Source organism: Sinohyriopsis cumingii, chromosome 4 (genome assembly GCF_028554795.1).
Source record: "Sinohyriopsis cumingii isolate HCF-2022 chromosome 4, ASM2855479v2, whole genome shotgun sequence".
Taxonomy (NCBI): Eukaryota; Metazoa; Mollusca; class Bivalvia; order Unionida; family Unionidae; genus Sinohyriopsis; species Sinohyriopsis cumingii.
The window spans coordinates 83,162,529-83,183,066 of NC_142964.1; the positions used below are offsets into that span (position 1 = coordinate 83,162,529).

The window sequence follows — 20,538 nt, forward strand, 5'->3', positions numbered from 1 at the left end:
CTAGGATGTTCTATGCCAAACTAGGTCAAAATTAAAATAGTGGTTTCTTTTATAATTTTAAAACAGCAATTCTTCAGGGATGCATAGATACATGATAGATGCAGGGTCATACGACTGATTACTTGATTTTATGTCAAGGTGAGGTAAAAATTCAGATGATGAAAGTATGCACGTAAATTCCTGATCAGTAGTTTAATTTATAGTTACACTTCCCTAAACCAGCCCCCTCTGTAACCAGTTTTTCTGCTGATCAAATATTCTGGTCCCAATATTGCCATTCTAGTATTACTTGAACACATATATACCAGACTCCACTATAAATTGACCAAATTTCAGGTCTTGACAGTACATGTATTCAATTTGAAAAATTATAATGTATAAAATTTGCAAAAATCATGCTAATAATTAGCCAGAGAGATTTTGCTTGTAACTTCAAACCATGTTTATCCTATATGACTTACTTTCTCCTGTAACCACTAGCACTTTCACTGTCACTGTCTCGTTTACGTCTGTGCTTCAGGTTTTCACTTTGAGTCACTGAGGTAGGGGAATCTCGACCAGAGGTATATAGGCCCCTTAAACAACAAGCAAATATACCCAGTTACTGTTGTGTGTTTTTTAAATTTGAATTCTGAACATGAATTTGAAGAAATGCAGACCTGCCAACCCTAACAAGACCTTCACAGTAAGGTAGTTGATATTACTGCATAAGTTATGCCAATTTTCATTAAGGTGCAATGAAATATCATGTGCTGCTGTTGTTGAAAATATGCATTTGAGAAGTTCAGAAATGTGATATGATGCAGTGAAAGCAAGCATTATGTTCAATTAAAATGTTTTGCAAAGTACACTTTTAGACCATAATAACTTCCAATAGTTTTTTGAAACAGCATTTCAAAACTCACGTAATTCAATGGCGTCTTGATAGATCTCTTAACTTGATGTAATCTTTATTTTAATTTTTTGTTAAATTTCATGTGGTGATGGCAATCCCATATTTTTGCCATGAGATATACTCAAATCAACACATGTCCAATAGAAGTAACTGCTGCCTTTTGTTCCTTTCTTCCAAGGATCTGAATATCCCTTTACACACTTCTGTGCTGACTGCCTAAACCTTATAAGGCTGATTTTCCCTTTTGCCTTCAACTTGTTTCCATTTGTTGGATGCTGTTAAAAATGCTACAAAAGCTTGATCATACATGCATTTTGCATGAAAATTACAGGCAGTTCAAAATATCTGAAATACTACTATACAGTCTGGTTTACTGATCAATTCCAAGGACTCTACCATGAAATCCCTGCTTGTAAGAAATTTGACTACTATAATCATATGTTCATTTCAAGAAAGAATTTTAGTTTCATGTACGAGTATCTAATATGCATAAGCTGAGATTTTATGTTTGGGGGGGTTAAGAACTCTCTACCAAAACAATTTTATAGTCAAGTTTCAAGTTGATATACTTCAAATGGATTGTGAACGTCAAAGTCAACACAAATACGACAGCCAAACAGAACAAAATGTGAATGCTCTGCTGAACCATTTAAATGAGAGGAAGAATGGTTTGTGCTAAGCACTAATGACTAGGGACATGAGGTCTTGGGTTCAAATCCAACTGTGGCCAATGCTGCTGAGCCAATAAGCAATTGTCTGCATAAATGTATACATTGTGGGAGGTGAACTTTTGATGAGCAGGACTTACTCTCGGTCATGTTATTTCCAGGAGTACAAGATATATTTCTGTCTTGAAAGCCACCTGCCACCTTGGGAAGCTATTAATCTAACTATTTTCATGACAAAGTATGGTGGGTAATATAAAATCAGATATCTTTAAAACAAACTGGAAATAAATCAGATCAATTCAGAATGAAATAATATACCTAGAGTGCTATATAATTGATGTAATAAACTGCTGAAAGAGCATGTGTTACCCTGCAAAATTAATAACAAATACAACTGGTTCTACACCTCTATTTACTGTAAACAAGCTTTTTCTCACGTTTCTGTGCCAGATATAAAATGCAATCACTGAACTGTTAAGAATATATATCAAGAATTAAAACAACTGTTAACTGCTTATGTTCATTATTTTCAGCAAGCAGATTAATTTTGGGGCATGCGTGATGTAAGTGTGTGTGTGTGTGTGTGTGATTTGGATTTTTAACATGATTAAGAATCTGGTTATTATGTCCAATAAAGAAGCAGAATTCCATGTAGCAAAATATATCTTTCAAGTCATCAGATCCTGTTTTTTTAAAAAAAATACAGACTATAGGTAAGCAATACAATTATTTTATGCTGTGTAACATGACTTACACATCAGCATCTGCCTCCCAGGGCGCTGATCGTGCACTTGTAGGAGATTCCTTTCCTTTCAGATCTGGCAGGCTTCTGTGGCGGGGCCTTTCATGATATAAAAATAAGACAAATACTGATAATGAGTGAAATGCTTCTCCACAACCTGAACTTAAGTATTAATTTTAACCCAATATTTTCATACTGAAATCAATTAGGCAACCAATTTACTGCAATGAGAAAGGAACGTCTATATCTTGCATAAGACCATCAAGAAAATACACAACTGTAAATTCATTTCATCATGAATGCAAACATCCTGCAAACTCAGTGCAGGATTTTTATTCATCATTTTGCTTTCTTCTTTAAATTATCATTTCTGGTGCTCACATACATTTCAGTCAACCCTGACAACTACGAGTTGGCAAATCTGGGTGTTAGCTAATATTTTGTCAGCAATGATCAAGATGTGGTGCCAAATCAGTGGTACTGATTGATGTTTTATCAACAATGATCACAATCAGTTGGCAAAACAGTGGTGCCAGTTAACATTGTCAATATTTATCACTGTGAGCTGGCAAAACAGAGGCGATGATTGATCTTTCTCAATACTGATCTGATGGTGCTGACTAATATTTTATCAACTCTGGTCTCTAAAAGTTGGTAAATTAGCGGTGCTGGTTAATAGAAAGAATAGAATCATTGGTGGTAAATGATTTTTTTTTAAATATCTGCAGAATGCTATGTCTTTCCTGGTCATACATGGCACATTCAAAATGAGAAGAAAAAGTTGGTTACTGTGACATTTTTGTTGTTGTTGAGTTTAATTATAGTGGCGTGCGCACAATTGTGCATGTGCCACTTTTTTCTGACTGCACCGCAGTCTGCTAGTTGTTCCTGGGGAAGGGGATGGTGCCACCTCCCCCAGGCTTTTATGGATTCAAGGAACCCTGATAGTTTGGCCTCAATTTGTGGGTCCATAAAGGTCCCTACAGTTGAATGGTTGGCTGTCATTAGTGGGAAGGAGAGCTCGGGAATGGTCCTGCTTGCTTTACATCGCTAGTTTCTTGTTGCATTTGCTTGGTGTTCCTTGCGATTTTTTTTTTTTTTTCTCGATTTTTTTCTTCTTCTTCAAAATGTTCTAAAAGGAGGGGGATGTTCTATGCTGTTTATAAAAGTTCTTAGTAGAAATCATGTATGAAGAGAGATTTTCAAGGTTATTATGGTATTACTAGTCAAGGTGTTTAGGGTGTGCTTCCTACATTATGTTATTTATAAGTTTTTAGATATTACCTCTTTTGTTGTTGTTGTTGTTGTAGGGCTTAACGCCATTTTTCAGCACACGATAGGCTATACATGGCGGCCAGTATTAATGGTGGAGGAAGAACCCGGGAAATCCCCGGAAAGAACCACCGACCCTCGAGAAGCTACTGGCAAGCTTTCTCACATACCCACATTGGCCGAATCTGAGACTCGAACACACGCAGACAGAGGTGAGATGGCAGTGATCCGTAACGGACAGCGCTTTAGACCACTCGGCCACTTATTACCTCTTTAAGTTATTTATTAATTAATGTTTTTAGAGATTGAATGTTATTTATACTTTATTTAGCAAGAGACCGGAGTCCTAGCTGATTACACGTTTCGTTAAGGACATCTAGGACCGGAATCCTAGCTGATTACTCGGTTCGTTAAGGACTTCTAGGACATCCAATTTTGCGGTTTCCTTAGTTTTTTATAGGTGCTTCGTAAGTGAATTATTTATTAATACTTTTATAAAATTGAATGATATGTTATGGGTTTTTATGTGGTGGCTTCTAAATTTATTTAGCTAGTTACTGGATCTTTTGGTTTTGTGGGGATAGTAATTATATTTTGTTCCTAAGTCCTGCCGAGTCTATGAATTGATTTATATTTTTATATGCTGATTGTTTATTTTTATTAAAGTCCATAAGTAACTCTGGGTATGTGTGTGGTGATCCAATCTCTTTTTGGTTTTTGATAAATATTTTCCGAGCGGATTGATATTTTGGGCATATATTGAATACGTGGTGTAGATCTTCGGTGGTGTGGCAGTGACATCATTTTGCCAATGTCTATGCAATCAATACACAGCAGAGATGATAAGAATTCCACAGAATGTTCTTTCCTGCTCCACCATAGCAAAAGCTTCCAAAGCTGCTAAAAAAAAGTAGATTAATGTGACCTGCCCATCAAGTTTCATGACTATACATACAACAGTGCCAGCGAAACTGAACAATATGTATTGCAGCATGAATAGCAGGCCACTGTGACCTACTTTTGTAAATGATAATTAGTACCCTCAAAGACGAAAACACGCATCAAGTTTCATGACTGCACGCAACAGTGTCAGAGAAACTGAACTAAATGCAAAATCATTAGCTACCCACTAGAGCAGGAATTGTAGGTCAATGTGATCTACTTTTGCCCATGGTAAGTAGTACTCTCCATGTTTAATATACTCATCAAGTTTCAAGACTATAGATAAAAGAGTGTTGCAAAATCAACAAGAGGCTCAAGTGTATCTGATGCCTTTCACATGGCTCACATTTGCCATATAACCTAATGTATGAGCAGCTGGACAAGAATTCAACCAGTAGGATGCTTTCTGGAGAAATGTACTCCAATACTGGATGCAAATAACTGTTTCAAAGTTTTTCTTTCCATCACTTGTATAATATTGAAAGGCCTCAATGCCAGAATGCTTCCTGTCAAAGTTGACTGAAATATATCATGTTTTCATACAGTAAAACTGTTTATATGTTTTTCCTATTTTAAGTACTGTCATTTCTGGTGATAATAATGCTCCAGAATACAGGCTGCATGACCCATTTTTCATCATTTATTAAGAGAAAAAAATACATTGGCCATAGCAGTACTAACACTACATGTATGGGCTAGACAAGAAAGCCCAAGACTTCATGACCATTAACATACAGATCTACTTGAAACAAGGCAATCTCTGATAGATGCATTTCTCTCTCTCTCTCTACACACACACACACACACAGACACACACACACATATATATATATAGACATATGCAAACCAGACAGAACGGAAAGTGCTATCCCTGGATTCCTATAGAAGAATGCTTGATAATAATAGGCAGAATTAATATATTAATACAAATAATACTATCATACAGGTTAGAGGATTTTTAATTCATACTCTACGGAGATTTGAACTCAGTTCCATGGATAAATGGCACCCATTGCCTTGCCTGCACACCTGAGCCCATATTCCCTCATGACTAAGCACACATCACCAAAAAAATGATTTAAATTTGTATTAAAGGTAATATAACAAGACTTTAACAAATAAAGTTTCCACAAAAACTGCCACAGGAAAAAAAAAGCTAAACAACAAGAAGCATTGATTCTCTTAGACCAATATGACTGCAGATAAGAAGAGAGGATATCATTTACATAATTTCAGTAAAGAAGCATTCTGAGTGGGATTGATTAATTTATAGAACTGATGCATATGTGCCTAAAAGCACCAGGAATATGTCTGTGGGTTCTTTGTTTTCTGTATTTTATTGCATGGCACTAGAATTACAACTTGTGTAAGATGTGTTGACCACTCAAATCAATCCCTAAGTATAAGATACTTAACCAGATTAGGTGGGGCAACTCACCCTCTTACTGTCTGCTCTGGGTTGATCACTGTCACCCCTCGTCCATCTACTGCTGAAAATGGCATTCCGTCTGAAAGAACACAGCAAATTTCAACTGATTCATTAAATCTCACTCCAAAAAACAATTTCTCCATACCTACTTATTTGTTGTTTTTACATCCCAACCACCCATGCAAGTCAATAGTCTTATATCTCTACATACCACCCTTACCCAACTTGAGCAAGTAGTTGTTTTCAAACAAAGACCATAACATGTAAAAAGCTTCATGGTGATCCATTAAAAACTGACTAGTTCTACACCAGGCTCCAAGTAAGAAACAAAATGGAAACAACTCAACAAGAAATCCCAGGGGCAATGTGATTTTTTCATAACATCTACCAAGTTTCATGGCAAATCCCCAGAAAACTATGAGACTAGTAGTGTTCAGAAGAATACTATTCCGTGTGAACACACATCTTCAGGCGACAACCATAATATTCATGAACTCCATCAAAAGCATAGGTCATAGGCTGAACCAACATGACCAAGTTATACACAAAATTAAGTTACAAGACACAGTGGCAACAGCTTTCATGAACATTGTGGGAGCACACTTATTTTTCAAGATGCAGTTATTCAGGCGATAACCACTATTTTTGATCAGGTTCAAGTATACATATCATTAAAAGAGATTACTCCTGTACATTTATTAACATCTGAACTCTTGAGTAAATATATAATTGTACAACAAACAAAACTTAAATTTGCTCTTAGTAGCCTATTGTAATCGATTATCAGTTGGTTAAGTAGAACTGATTATAAAAAGCTGAGATTTACTTGTTGGTCTATCCAATAGCCATGCTACTGGGACTAGTAACAACTGACCAATCTTTGAAGGCAGGAACAGTAACTGCTACAATCAAACAAACGGCTGCTAATTCTTTTTTTGTTTTCAAATGTACCCAGAAAAAAGTTTTGCTGAAATTTCAAAGAAAACTGATTACCTCTGAAGTAGTGCTAGTTCTGTATAAATACTAAACAAATAAAAATATTCAGTCTCAAATAATGTTTTACAATTATTTGATGTTACCACTGCAAAATGAAATGGGTTTGGTCCTCCAAAGGTGTCCTTTAGCAGTAACACATTCACCTTTCATCAAAGAAAGCCAACGACAATCAACAACAAAAACAAAGAATCTTTCAGCAAATGAAGTCTGCACCAAACTTAAATAAAAGCAATGGAATCAGTAGATTGTTGCATTTTCAAAAGTGACTGTAACACGCTTACAGTTTTTTTGTATTTATCATTGCAATTTTATGCAGAATATATAAGTTTCAAAAATGTTTCTGGTCGTATTCTGGTGAAGTTTGTGAATTTATATTAATTTAAAACATTTCTAAAGGACAACAATGTCACCTCTCTTGACAGAAGTCCAACTGGGTTTTAAAAAAATGAACTCTAATCTGCTAATCTGATGTCAATAATCTAAATTTTCATTATACATAGTAATAAGTAATACAAATAACTTCTAAACAAAGAGAATTACAGTATGTAATATTTATAAATATTAAAATGACAGCAACAATACATATAGAGTCATAATTATTCATAGAGCAGGGATCGTCCTGGGCTTCGCCAATGTCGCAAATTGCGATTTTTTTTCCTTATTGGCGACAAAAATATCCCATCTGGCTATTTTTTTGGCGACATATTTTTTGGTTATTTAATTTGTACATACAATCATGAATTTGGACTGGATAAATTAAAAGCGAGAACGAAAGGAAGCCACAAACCTGACTAAGCAATGCATTGGAATCAATCTGTTACACAAACGATCCTTTGTTCATATTGACAACCCTATCTTTACAGTGCATTGTTACATCATAATCTGCTTATGCTGACATCCGGGCTGAGTACTGTATGCTGTGATAAAGTCAATCATGCTACCACACTATACCTACAACTGACTGACTTCTGAAGACGCGAATAGAACAGATACAATTAAATTGTATGGCTAATCCTTCTGTGTTTTTTTTTTTTTTATACATATACCAATACAATAGTTTTGCTAAACTTTCATAGAAAACTTATAACCTCTGAAGTACCGACTGTGTATAAATACAAAGCAAATGGAAAAAATCTCAATCACAATTATATCTGTCGCCAGTGCAGCATTTTACTCATTGATCTTTTCCTTTTGCCATCAATTCCGTGTTACGGCTGCAGAGACTTAAACTCCGCAACAAGAAATAGCAAAAAAAAAAACCACAAACAGTTTTGCATAATTAATAATAATTATTTATTTCTCAAAAAACAGGAGTGAAAGAATCCCTAAATTGGGTGTGAATTTATGCTTATATATACGGTCCAATATTGCCAGGTGTTGACTCGTGTAAGTTTCATTCGTGGGAATGGAGATCCTATTTTGCTTGTCAAGAAAATTTATACTGCATTCAGTGATCATTCTTGGGATTTAGGAAGCAATTCACTGCAAGCTTTGGGATGCTAGCCCGGGGGGGGGCTGCTGCTGAGAGACTACTGGTGTCACCTGTCAGCACTGTAGACTGAACGTGGATTCAGTAAGATGAACCTCATAAAAACTGACATCAGAAATAAACTCTGCATCTCATCTCTTGAGAATTTAATGAGAATCAGCATGTACAGATGTGAAAAATTAGACTTTGAAACTGCATTCAACAAGTGGGCAACTCTAAAATTGCGACAGATCTTCATGTAACAGTTTGTAACATTTTGTTAATGCTTGTTGTAATTAAAGTATTAACTAACCCATCTTTTGTAATTTTCATTGCCTGTTACATTAATAGACTAAATTAACACTTGGAAAAATGTACACTACTTGTTTTGGCGACACTTTTTGAAAATTGGCGACAAAATATTGAGGTTGGCGATTTTTTTGGCGACAGCTTTTTAAAAGCCAGGACCATCCCTGATAGAGTGTATGTTTTTAATAATAGGGGCTATACAGGTCAGGCTACTCACTTGGTCGCAATAATGGACATTTAAACAAGCTTCATTCAAGCTGCAATGTCTTATAATACTTTATATTTTCAAGATGCTCAGATTGAGAAAAAGACTACTACGTCATTTCATTAGCAACTGTTTAACATTATAAATAAAATAGAAAATATGAAAACCATGTGTTGGGTTTCTTTAGATCCTTTGTAATGGGCATGCACATGCATATATATATATATATATATATATATCACAAATAACAAACACTTGACACCTGGTAGGCAGTTCAGGGACAAAAGAATGTTTTTTTATATAAACACAAAACTGAAGATTTCTTCCTTTATGATTCTTACTGGGCTCCTGCCACAATATTGAAAATTAACTCCAGACCTTTTCCAAATCAAAAAAAAAATTTTTTTCCAGACCTAACATTGTGACAAGTTTATTGACCAAATGACCAGCAAGGATGGAAAAAGTCAGTACAAGGGCAAATTTTACCAGTACAAATGCTTATAAGCAAATATCATCAATACATGGTTTTTCATTTGCATGAATTCTGGAAAATTATGTTCAAAGAAAATGAAATTATCTTTACCATCGATAACAGATAATGCCACAACTCTAAAATCAACACCATGACAGCAGTGTAATTACTAGTACAAGTTTCACCTGACCCTTCCCACCCTATTTAAAATATTTTGACATTAATGTTGGGGTGTTGGGTCTGAGACAATTGCTTATCAAAATGTTGGAATTCGTTACCACTGCAAGATGGCAGCTTTGGGTAGCCACTTACTAGTATGCCTAGCAGACTTAACCTTACAGTGGGTCAAAACTGCATGAAATCAATAGAAAGATGATTTATCTGAAATTGTGAGTGTAACATTCATTATCTCTTTAATCCACTGACAGATGAGACAAAAATACAGCACTGATGAAATCTGACCTAACACTCACCATCTGTATGGCTAGTCATGTGACTAAATAAATATTGTTACCTACATTTTCATAACATCAGAGGTCCAAGAGTCATGTGATATCAACAATAAACAACTTTACAAAGTTGTTAAAAGAGAAAAAATGAAAATATTAAATGATAGTCAATGTTTGAAAAATAAACTAAAGCATACTTAATTCTCAACATATTTATTCCAAGAACAATGATCAGAAACCTGTCACAGCAACCTTGAGAAAACCAGATTCATCAAGCAGACAGCACACAAGGTAGTCACATGATTCCAAGAATAATATCACTGACACATGCTCAATGCCTCATAAATCTGGCTTTCTCCAGGTGGTAGTGAATTCCATTTTTTCAATAGATAATCACCTGCACAACGTGATAATTATCATGTAACAAACTTTCATTCCTTCTGGAAAGATAACTCTTGACCCCCATCCAGGAATCAGTTTTGCATTGTAGTTAGTCTTAACTGATGCTATGATGAAGGATAGTCACTTGGGCTCCAAACACATGGTGTGACCAGTTTGAGTTGAAATTTTATTTTACTGAATTTCAAGTGATTCTTTTCCATGGAAATACATAAGTGTTCCTACAAAATTCTTGGATAAAAACATTTACTGGAAGTTATACTGAATTCAAAACTGGAATAATATTTTCTGTGATTCAATAAGAAACTGTTGACACAAGAACACTTTGTAGGTTACTACTGGTGTCATCGTCTTCCATTTTGGATTTCATCAGGATTCTAACTCAGCTTCAAAAAGGACTAATTATTACTGGGACTTCTGTTTTTTAATTCTTGGAATATTTTTGGATTTGATTTGTAAAACCATAAGTTCTTTTTTCTTATTTTTTACTTGATATTCTACAGAAACAAATTATTTGTTAAATTTTACAAAGCTTGTTGTCTTCCCTCTTTTCTGTTACTTTCTAAGAGCCTAATATCTTAAATGGGGTGGGAAGGATCAGTTAACTTGGACAATAAAATTCCCTTCCAGGAAGCAACTTAATGCATACAAATAACAACTTTGGTTCTCAGTTCACTTATAAAGTAAATAAGCTGTTTACATGCACCTTATATGTTTAATTTTAGTGGCTTGGTTCGAGTGAAAGATTTCTCCTTGGTTTATGGATCACATGACTTATAGTCATCTATAAATAAAATGCAGCACAATCCAAACCATGCCAGTCCCACAGCAAGCAACATGTGGTTATTAATTCGTTTTTTTGAATAAAAATAAGAGCTTTGACTAATATATATGAAGCAAATATAGGGGTGCTTTAATTTTTATTGCTTTAGTGTAATAGCAACAAGTCACACACTATAGCACCCAAAGGAGAGTCGGCTAATCTCTTTGATGGCTTCAGGCATTGCTTTGACAGCAACTACACATGATGAGACTGGTATCTAGGCTCCTTCACCTGTTAAGCTGCGGCAGCAATCCAATATTATGTTTCAATAGACTGATAACCGTGGGAACTCCAGCCTATCTGTAAGTTGTCCATTTTAACATTACAGAGGATAGAATTATGCCACATGTATATATGATCACAACATCTGAATCCATCAAAGAGATAAGCCAGCTCTTAAATCACTGATCAAAGTTGGTGTTTATACGAGACTAAAGTTGGATGAAAAGAACAGATTGGTTTCTGACAGACTTTGATGCTGTGACAGTTAACTTTCAAGACTTAAACGTATTTTACAGTTTGTCAGTATACGTCTATAGAGTCTTATTTTTTCTGGTACAGGGACAAATTATATCAGTAAAAACTGGCATATACTGGTGTAAGGGAATCTCTGAATGTGAAAAGATGAACAAGTATAATCTAAGCTACAAGACTGTATCCATCTACTAAAGCTTCTCCCAAAATCAAAAGAGCAGTCATGTTACCAGTATTCGTAATAGCAAAAATTAAGACTTTTTAGTCAATTTTCAATTTTTCCAGACATTTTCAAGACCTGGATTTTTTTTCTTCTTCAAATTCCAGACCCTATTATTATAAAGAAAAGGAATGATGGACTTCATACTCACTATCTAGCCTGGAATCTGATAGTGTTCTTCGTGCATTTCGTCTGCTAGGAATTCTCATCACATGTGGTTGAGGACGGTTCATTTGGTCTGATGTAGTCTCACGATTCTGTCGACCACTGTAAAAGATGATTTTAACAAGAACTGTATTCATGAAACATGACTGTCCAACCACAGTCTCCGAAAACTGACCTAAAACGACAAATGGATATATGTACAAACAACAGAATGTATGGACAGGGTAACACTAAGTTCAAAATTCATTTCTTGCTGACATGTGTGTATTAGTGCCTACCTTCAGAGTTTTCTGCCATTTTTTAATATGTAGGATTAGATGAACACTTTTGTGCACATGCCCAAAATACATACTTCAAATAATGTGGTGATAATATAACCCTATACCAATATTTCAAATAATGTGGTGATAATATAACCCTATACCAATATTTCAAATAATGTGGTGATAATATAACCCTATACCAATATTTCAAATAATGTGGTAATAATATAACCCTATACCATGTTCATAACCACATTCACTCTATTAAGTACACCCACTCTTAAGTGCCCCCATCCCAACCTCCATTTTCTAAATATTTCCTGGTAGCTGGCATAAATTCCTACACGAAAAATATTAAAAAAATACTGGGTTATATATGGTAGAGGACGCAACCAGTTCTAATGCTTGCATCCTGAAGCTGTGGCATAAAACTAGGCCAAAGGTGAACCCTATCACTAACAGATAACCAAAACTAGGCCATAAGATCTAACCCTATCACTAACAGATAACCAAAACTAGGCCATAAGATCAAACTCTATCACTAACAGATCACCAAAACTAGGCCAAAGGTCCACCCTATTACTAAATGATCACCAAAATTAAGCCCAGGGATAACTCTATCACTAACAAATCACCAAAACTAGGCCAAAGGTCTACCCTATCACTAGCTGTTAGTATCAAGGCATGCTTAAGGTAGACAAATAAGATTAAACCTAAGACCGCAGTGGTGCAGTGTTTTACCACTGGACTATTATAACTGATTCTTTTGTTTCATGATTCTCAAAAGTATGAGGAAAAAATAAGGCAATACAAAGTGCGGACTAACTTTACTATAAATTGTATCCAACTGGACCAGGTATCAATGTATACAGCATATTTGCATGAGCTAAACACATGCATACAAACATGCATGTGCACACACATGCACATGTATCTGTCACATGTCCAAATTCTACATTCTGATTAAATAATGTTCCTAGTTACTAGGTAGGACAAAGCTCACAACATGTACTGAATTTAGAAACAAGTCTACGAAAACTAAGAAAATACATATTGAGTTTTAAAAAGTGACACAGCTTTTAATTTTCTGAACATGTTATCATTCCAAAAAAATCTTAATGAATTATTAGTAATTAATTCTTAGGCAGACTAATTAAACATGCTGAAGTAGTTTAAAATGAACGAATAAAGAACACAAAATAAATATGATGCATCATGGCAACATGGTGCAACAGTATTACCTATACACTAATATTGTCACTATAGAAGAGGTAAAAAAAAAACCACACAAAAATGCAACAATAATGAAATGGACTTGACACGAGCAAATTTTGTAAAATAAGTATGCTCCGACTTTTAAAAACAAATCCATACATGTCAACCCTTAGAGAGGTTTAAGCATAACCTAAGCAGCAAAATACCATAATCTGGGCATAAAAAGTGCAATCTACATATTACATGTTGTAATTACAATAAACAATTAAAAATGTACATTTGGTTTTGCTACTAACCTGGATCTGCAGCTGGTTAAACTTCTTGCCACAAATGGGCGAAATTCATGTGGATCAGTAACAAAATACAAACATAAAACAAACCGAAAAATTATTTATATACAACACTCACGGTAACTAGTCTAGATGTCTAACTTTTGCTGAAATGATCGTGAAGTCCACAAATTCTGCAGGAAGCATGATGATGTGCTCAACCCAAGTGCTGTCACTCCCTATTCTTTTTAAATTTGTAAAGCACTATTGATTTGTCTTTTTTATGATTGAACATGTTTTGAAGTTTAAAAAGATCCCTCTCCTCTAACATTTTTTAGTCATTTAACATCCATGAGTCACATCGCTAAGGCCTGTTTGGCTTAAAATTAGGTGCCATCTAGAATGGAAAATGTACTCCTATTCTATTTTTATGCAGCAGTCTTATATTTTTAAGAATATTCTTGAATTTATACGACGGGTGGATGAAAGAGATGATAATAAATAGGACAAACACAACATTTTATGCTTCTTTTTTATTGCTTCATTTTTATTATTTTTTCATGTACCTAAAAGTGTAATCAAAAATGGAGGCAAGCTCAAAATGTAATTAAGTCAAAAAAAGCATAATGATTATGCCAAAAGCATACAGGTTGGAATGTATGCAAATCTCCAATCCAAAGACCAGAGGCATAATTCAGGTATTATTTCATGAAGAGAATCAAGGTCTGAACTTAAACCAAAGTGAAGAATCATGTACTTTTCCATGTTATTTGAAGTTCTTGATCTGACAATCCCATATGATGTACCTAAAAGGAAGCAACATCTTTAAATGGTAGAAATGAAGTGAAACTGAGTACTGAATAAACAAGAACAGCATGAAGAACAAGAGGGCAAAGAGAACTTTCACTCTACCTAAAAGCTAAATGCAAGAGCTGCTGTTCAAGAAATCCAGCATAGTCAGCTGCTTTCTGGCAAGATTTCTTCAAATTTTGTTCACTGTTTATAAGGAGAGGTTATCTGAAGGTTTCTCAACTATCTTCACTTTCATTTGTTGCCAGATCATTTTTGTGAACTTAAAAGGGCCTTTGAACCAACATACTTTGTCAGATTTGGTCATAGTCTGTGAAGAGATTTTGAGAAGTAGTCTTTTAAAATTTTCTAATGTTTATCACAAAAGCCATATCAAATATTTGCATCATTTTGTACAATTTAACAAGGCCTTTGTGTAAAGATGCTTTCTACAATATGATTCATTTTTGTTGAGCAGCTTTAAATAAGAGGCTATTTTTATTATAAATTTTATTTTTAGTCATGGCAACAATATATGAAAGTGAATATGTACCTTATCTTTAAAACTAAAAACAACCTTTTATGCCAGAATTCTTTCTGTCAAATTCTATTGAGTGGTATGTGACAAGTCATTGAAAGATTTTCTCCAAATTTAGAAAAGGTAACCATTACAATGACAGATTGGTATCATTTGTGCTTTAAAAAAACCTTCATGCCAGGATGCTTTCTGTCTGAGTAGACATTTAAAGATATTTTTTTTTTAAGTCAAAGTGGAATTATATGATGGCAGATTGGAATCATTTTAAATGTCTTTATCTTACAATGCTTTTCACAAATTTAACTGAAGTCAAACAAGCCTTGGTAAAGTTGTGCTGTGGAAACCATAGTATGACAATCGAGAATCTTAACTGCTGTAAATGATGATGTGGAATGCAGGAGAGTGAACTCACAGAAAATCTTTTCAATATCATGCTGCATATTAAATTTGGCTAACAATCCAAGAAACCTTGGTAAACATAATGCTGCAGAGAGCAGAGTCAGGAGGATGGGCACTCCAGGGAGAATAACTCCTGTAAATATTTCACAGAATGCTGGAAATCAAACTATTTTTTCATGGCCTCATAAATGTTATGCTGCATATCAAATTTGACTGAAAGTCTGGAAACAGTTAAATGGAGGGGCATAACTACCTTAAATGATGTAATGGAATTCCTTAAATCAAACCCATTCTGTATCTCCTCAACATATAGCTTCATGCCAAATCTTATAAGTAAATTAATCCTTGGCAAATTTAAGATTAGGAATAAATAGTTTGATTTACAGACATCAATGGCCAGGACTCTTCGAGAGGCTGACAGAGAAGGCTTGAAATAGAACTTGATATAAAGCAACATGTCAAATTTGGTTCAGTTCTAACAATTCCTATAGGTATCAAGACTTTTCCCTTATCGGTAGATGATCACCATGCTATACAGGGAGGATGATCACCATGTTCTACTGGGAGGATGATCACCATGCTGTACTGGGAGGATGATCACCATGCTCTATTGGGAGGATGATCACCATGCTGTACTGGAAGGATGATCACCATGCTGTACAGAGAGGATGATCACCATGCTGTACAGGGAGGATGATCACCATGTTCTACTGGGGGGATGATCATGTTCTACTGGGAGAATGATCACTATGCTCTATTGGGAAGATGATCACAATGTTCTTCTGGGAGGATGACCAGTATGCTGATGGACAGACAGATGGACAGACAATAAATGGACATTATTACTACAGGCCTCCAGACTTTTCCCTTATGGGCAGATGATTACCATGCCCTATTGTGGTGATGCCTTTTTCCTGGAAGAAACATTCACAAGTAAATATGCACTTAAAGAGGTTTACTCAACTCATTGTCTGACCTGTATCAATGTAATGTTTTATCTCCCGCTATAACACAAACACAATGTTCATGTTGCTGCTGCCACCAATGTTATCAGCTGAAAGTGATATCTGTGTATCATTATGCTTAACCTGGTGATAAAAGAGAATACAACCCAAATAAAAGTGACATAAAATTATTGCTTTTACTATTTTGTAACTGAAAGAAAGGATGTATTGAATCACTGATTATTTCCTACTGGAATGATTCTAAAGTTTGAGACATTTGGATTTCAAGCAAAAATGGAAACTGTCATGCACAAGATTGAACATTTACAGAAATGAGGCCAGTAAAATACAAAAATGATATTAATACATGTACCAGAATACACAGATCTGATGGTAAATGTAGGGGTTCTGAAAATGTGCAAATACTGATGTAAATAAAACATGAACTGGTTCAGATCCTAACCTTAAATCAATTTTACCACATGTATCCAATGTTTAGGGTCATTAGCAACCAAAGAGTGCATGAATGACTCATAATGTAAGTGTGCTCTTCATAATCGAGATTTTCTGTGTACTTTTTGTATACAGCCTGTGTATCCTGTCAATAAAAACTCTTGACTCACCCATGTTATTAAATCATGTGCCATCAGATCTGTGTACAGTCAAATTTACTCACTCACCTGTATCTATGTTTTGATCCCAAACTAAATAATTTTCCCTGTTTAGTGGTAGGCTCTCCAAGTTGGTTAAGTCTAGCAGAGAATGAGAATACATCAGTAATGGTTAGAAGTGAAATACTCTGTTTTAATCTATATATGGATAGCATTAGACTACATTATCACTCTGCAGTGACTACCTGTAGCTTGTTCGAGGGTCATGCTTGAGGAAAAATGGCCTCCCAGTATGGTTTTATCCCTTAATCTCCAAAGGCTCAATTATTACAGAATGGAAGGGAAATAGTGATCTCTCCAAGAACTCCTGATAACATAAGTGAATGGTAACATTCAAAAATGCATGACATAAAAGTGAACAAGAGTCCTTTGAAGAAACTGATACTCTACTGGTGAAAAATAACACTGAAATTATAGAACAAAGGAGAATGTGCTAAGGAAAAGTTTTCAGTACTGAGTTGTAACCTCGACCGTGAAGAGAGGAACCCTAATGGCAGTTTGTTACATGTACTTACATACAAGTCTAGTTTTTGGTCTGTAGCACACAACCTCTACCATGTTCATTTAAGGAAACCAGTCACCAGACACAAGTTATTCCATCATATTTCTTTTTTATTACTTTTCAGTTTAAAACAATCTGCACTCTGTCCGAAGACTCAAATCAGCAATCATGGTTACAAAGCATTTAATTAAAGTATGTAGTATTTATATATGGTTTTGTAATATGTTAATTCAAGGTAGTAATGAAACACAATGTGCAAAAAAAAGAGGCTGACGATCACATTTAGCAGGTGGTCACTGAAGCTAGAGCATTAATATATATATATCTATTTTGGTAATAAATGATTGCTCATACCTGAGTTTACTCAAATAAGGTTTAACTATACTGCAATGCACACACTATAATCCATCATCAAACATAATTAATGTCGGTATGAACATCTAACAAGCTACAGGATAATAAATCAGCAAGCAAGATACACCTCTTAGTAAGATAACATAGAGAGAGATAATTGGTGATAATACATTTTGAAACAAGCAAGTGCAACTCAGACTAAGAATATTACAGACTTCATTATAATGTTGAAACATTTTGCAAACCAGAATTAAAAGAAATTGACAGTATATGATGGAAGAATGACTAAAGAATATAAATAGCAATGATTTAGTGAATAAAAAAGTCATTTTACAGCTATCATCCTGTGATACAGTTGCAAGATGGTAAAATAATTTTTTTAAAAATTAATAAGATGATGAGAATTTGGTAAGAAAGATCCCATTATAATATATACCAATATTACAGTTGTACAGTTCCTCTTGCCCTAAGTGTCAGACAATTACAATTAAAAATAGAATGCAAAACAAGAACAATGATTGCATGATAAAGAATTCATGATTACTGTTAGTTTTCATCAAGACCCTGGTGCCAATGTCACATAAAATGAACCTTATGTTCACCATTGGAATCACAAGGAATCTGTATTTAAAGATGTTAGTACTGACAGATGTCATTACTTCCTGCTTACCTGAAGAATGCTTGGTGTTCTAAACAACACTTCCACAGGTGTTTACATGCTGCTTTGGATACCAAATCAAATGCATATGTGTGCTCGTCATTCTGTCAGAGAGATTTCACTTATGAAAGAATATTTATCTCTTAACAATAACAATAAAATGATTTGTTGAACTAATGGAAAATTGATGTGGATCAAAAAGCGACATACAGCATTTCCTCCTTACAATGCTCTACATGGCAGCCATAGAGTATACCGCCTTATAGTGAGACCATCTTATAATGAAGTACAATATACATAATAATTTTACTACCTGTTAATGAAATGGGATCTATGACCATAATTCCTTGTTACAGAACCATGTAATAATGAAGGGCTTTATCGTGAGCAAGTTCTGTACAAGTAAAATGAAAACTGCATCAAGTAAATAATTAAAATGAAAACTGCATAAAGTTATTAAACAAAATGACAACTGCATCAAGTACTTAAGTAAAATGAAAACTGCATCAAGTAATTAAGCAAATGAAAACTGCATCAAGAGAATGAAGTAAAATGCTTTTTGAAATGTAAGGTACAAGTGATAAGTGTCAATAATAAACATCTATATCAGAAAACATGCATTTTTCATGGCATTAATGGTGGAAGATAAAATAAACAAATACTGGAATACTCACACTTTTGTCCTTGACTTTTATCATGAACACTTTTCCCTTGTATGTGACCTTCATGATCCTTGGCCTGAATAAAACAAAAGAGTAAACAATACAAATGTAAAAATCTATTGCTGTGTGCAAAATAAACTCACAAGAAAATTTTTACATTTACTGGCTTGCTATGTGATGGGGCAATGTCACTGAACCGTAGTAACATATAAGTAAACAACCCCTGACCTCCGAGATTTTAACCACCACATTCCTCTGCAAATAAATGTTGTTGTTGTATGGTTTAACGCCATTTTTCAGCACAAGATAGGCTATACATGGCGGCCAGTATAATTGGTGAAGGAAGAACCCTGGAAAACCCCAGGAAGAACCACTGACCCATGAGAAGCTACTGACAGGCTTTCTCACGTACCAACGTTAGCAGAGCCTGAGACTCAAACTCACGCAGACAGAGGTGAGATGGCAGTGATCCGTACCAGTGAGCACTTTAGACCACTCGGCCACTCGGGGCCCCCTGCAAATAAATCACAAATGTCATAAAAATACATGCACTTAAACGAAAAATATAACCCCTTCATACAGATGTTAACAACTTAACCTGAAAACTTAAACATTTCACACTGTAACTTTGACCTGTAACACCTGGATCCATCATCAAAGATACAACATGAAATCTGGTTAAGTCTAATGCTTTTATACAATCACATGATACATGTTTTTAAAATATAATAATACAAGAAACTGATTGCTGAGACCTTGATCTTTAACCCCACACCAATAAAGCTGTCAATGGGTACCCGGGTACTCACCCCACCTTTCATAACTACCTAGGTACTAAAATGAGCCATATGGTACCTGTTTAATGTAAAAAAGCAACAAACATGTTTCCAAGTTCAGATAAATAATTATATCTGGTTACATCAGGAGTGAGCTAGACACATAATGAGTACAGTTCAAGGCTTGTGTCATGTGACTATTGGCTGCTGTTCAATTATCTATCATAGACCTCCATCAACTGATCATATATTTTCAAAATGTGCAACCATTTGGCATAGCAAGTCAAATAGTTTCCTTATTTTCTATTTATAGTAATGTACATAACACGTTTTCCAAGAAAATAAACTGGGTTCTTCACTCTGAAACCATGTGGGTAAGCAATCATTAGGATTAACAGGTACCTGATAGAAGATTCCTAACATTTTGAGAGCTTTACACACCAGTAAAGTTATTTATATTCAGTGGTAAACATCTTTACATTATCTGATGTCAATTAAACTGTAGCAATAATAGACAGTACTACCAGACCTAAAAACTGAACCTACCCACAACCCACATAAAATGTAACG

The 20,538-nt window shown here is 34.8% G+C and overlaps 1 protein-coding gene across 8 annotated transcripts in view; it reads right to left on the reverse strand.

Annotated features, from left to right (window-relative positions):
* Positions 1-20,538, reverse strand: part of LOC149801558 (uncharacterized) — a 190,879-nt gene that overhangs the window by 83,484 nt on the left and 86,857 nt on the right. For 7 of the 8 annotated variants that reach the window (XM_089955767.1, XM_089955773.1, XM_089955771.1 and 4 more), the window contains exons 9-15: positions 19,205-19,268; positions 18,543-18,634; positions 17,026-17,097; positions 11,915-12,030; positions 5,958-6,027; positions 2,318-2,404; positions 462-575 (exon numbers count right to left, since the gene is read on the reverse strand). In XM_089955767.1, the coding sequence (XP_089811893.1) occupies positions 462-575; positions 2,318-2,404; positions 5,958-6,027; positions 11,915-12,030; positions 17,026-17,097; positions 18,543-18,634; positions 19,205-19,268 (615 nt within the window). The remainder of the gene's footprint in view (positions 1-461; positions 576-2,317; positions 2,405-5,957; positions 6,028-11,914; positions 12,031-17,025; positions 17,098-18,542; positions 18,635-19,204; positions 19,269-20,538) is intronic. The other variant, XM_089955768.1, reaches the window with a different exon arrangement.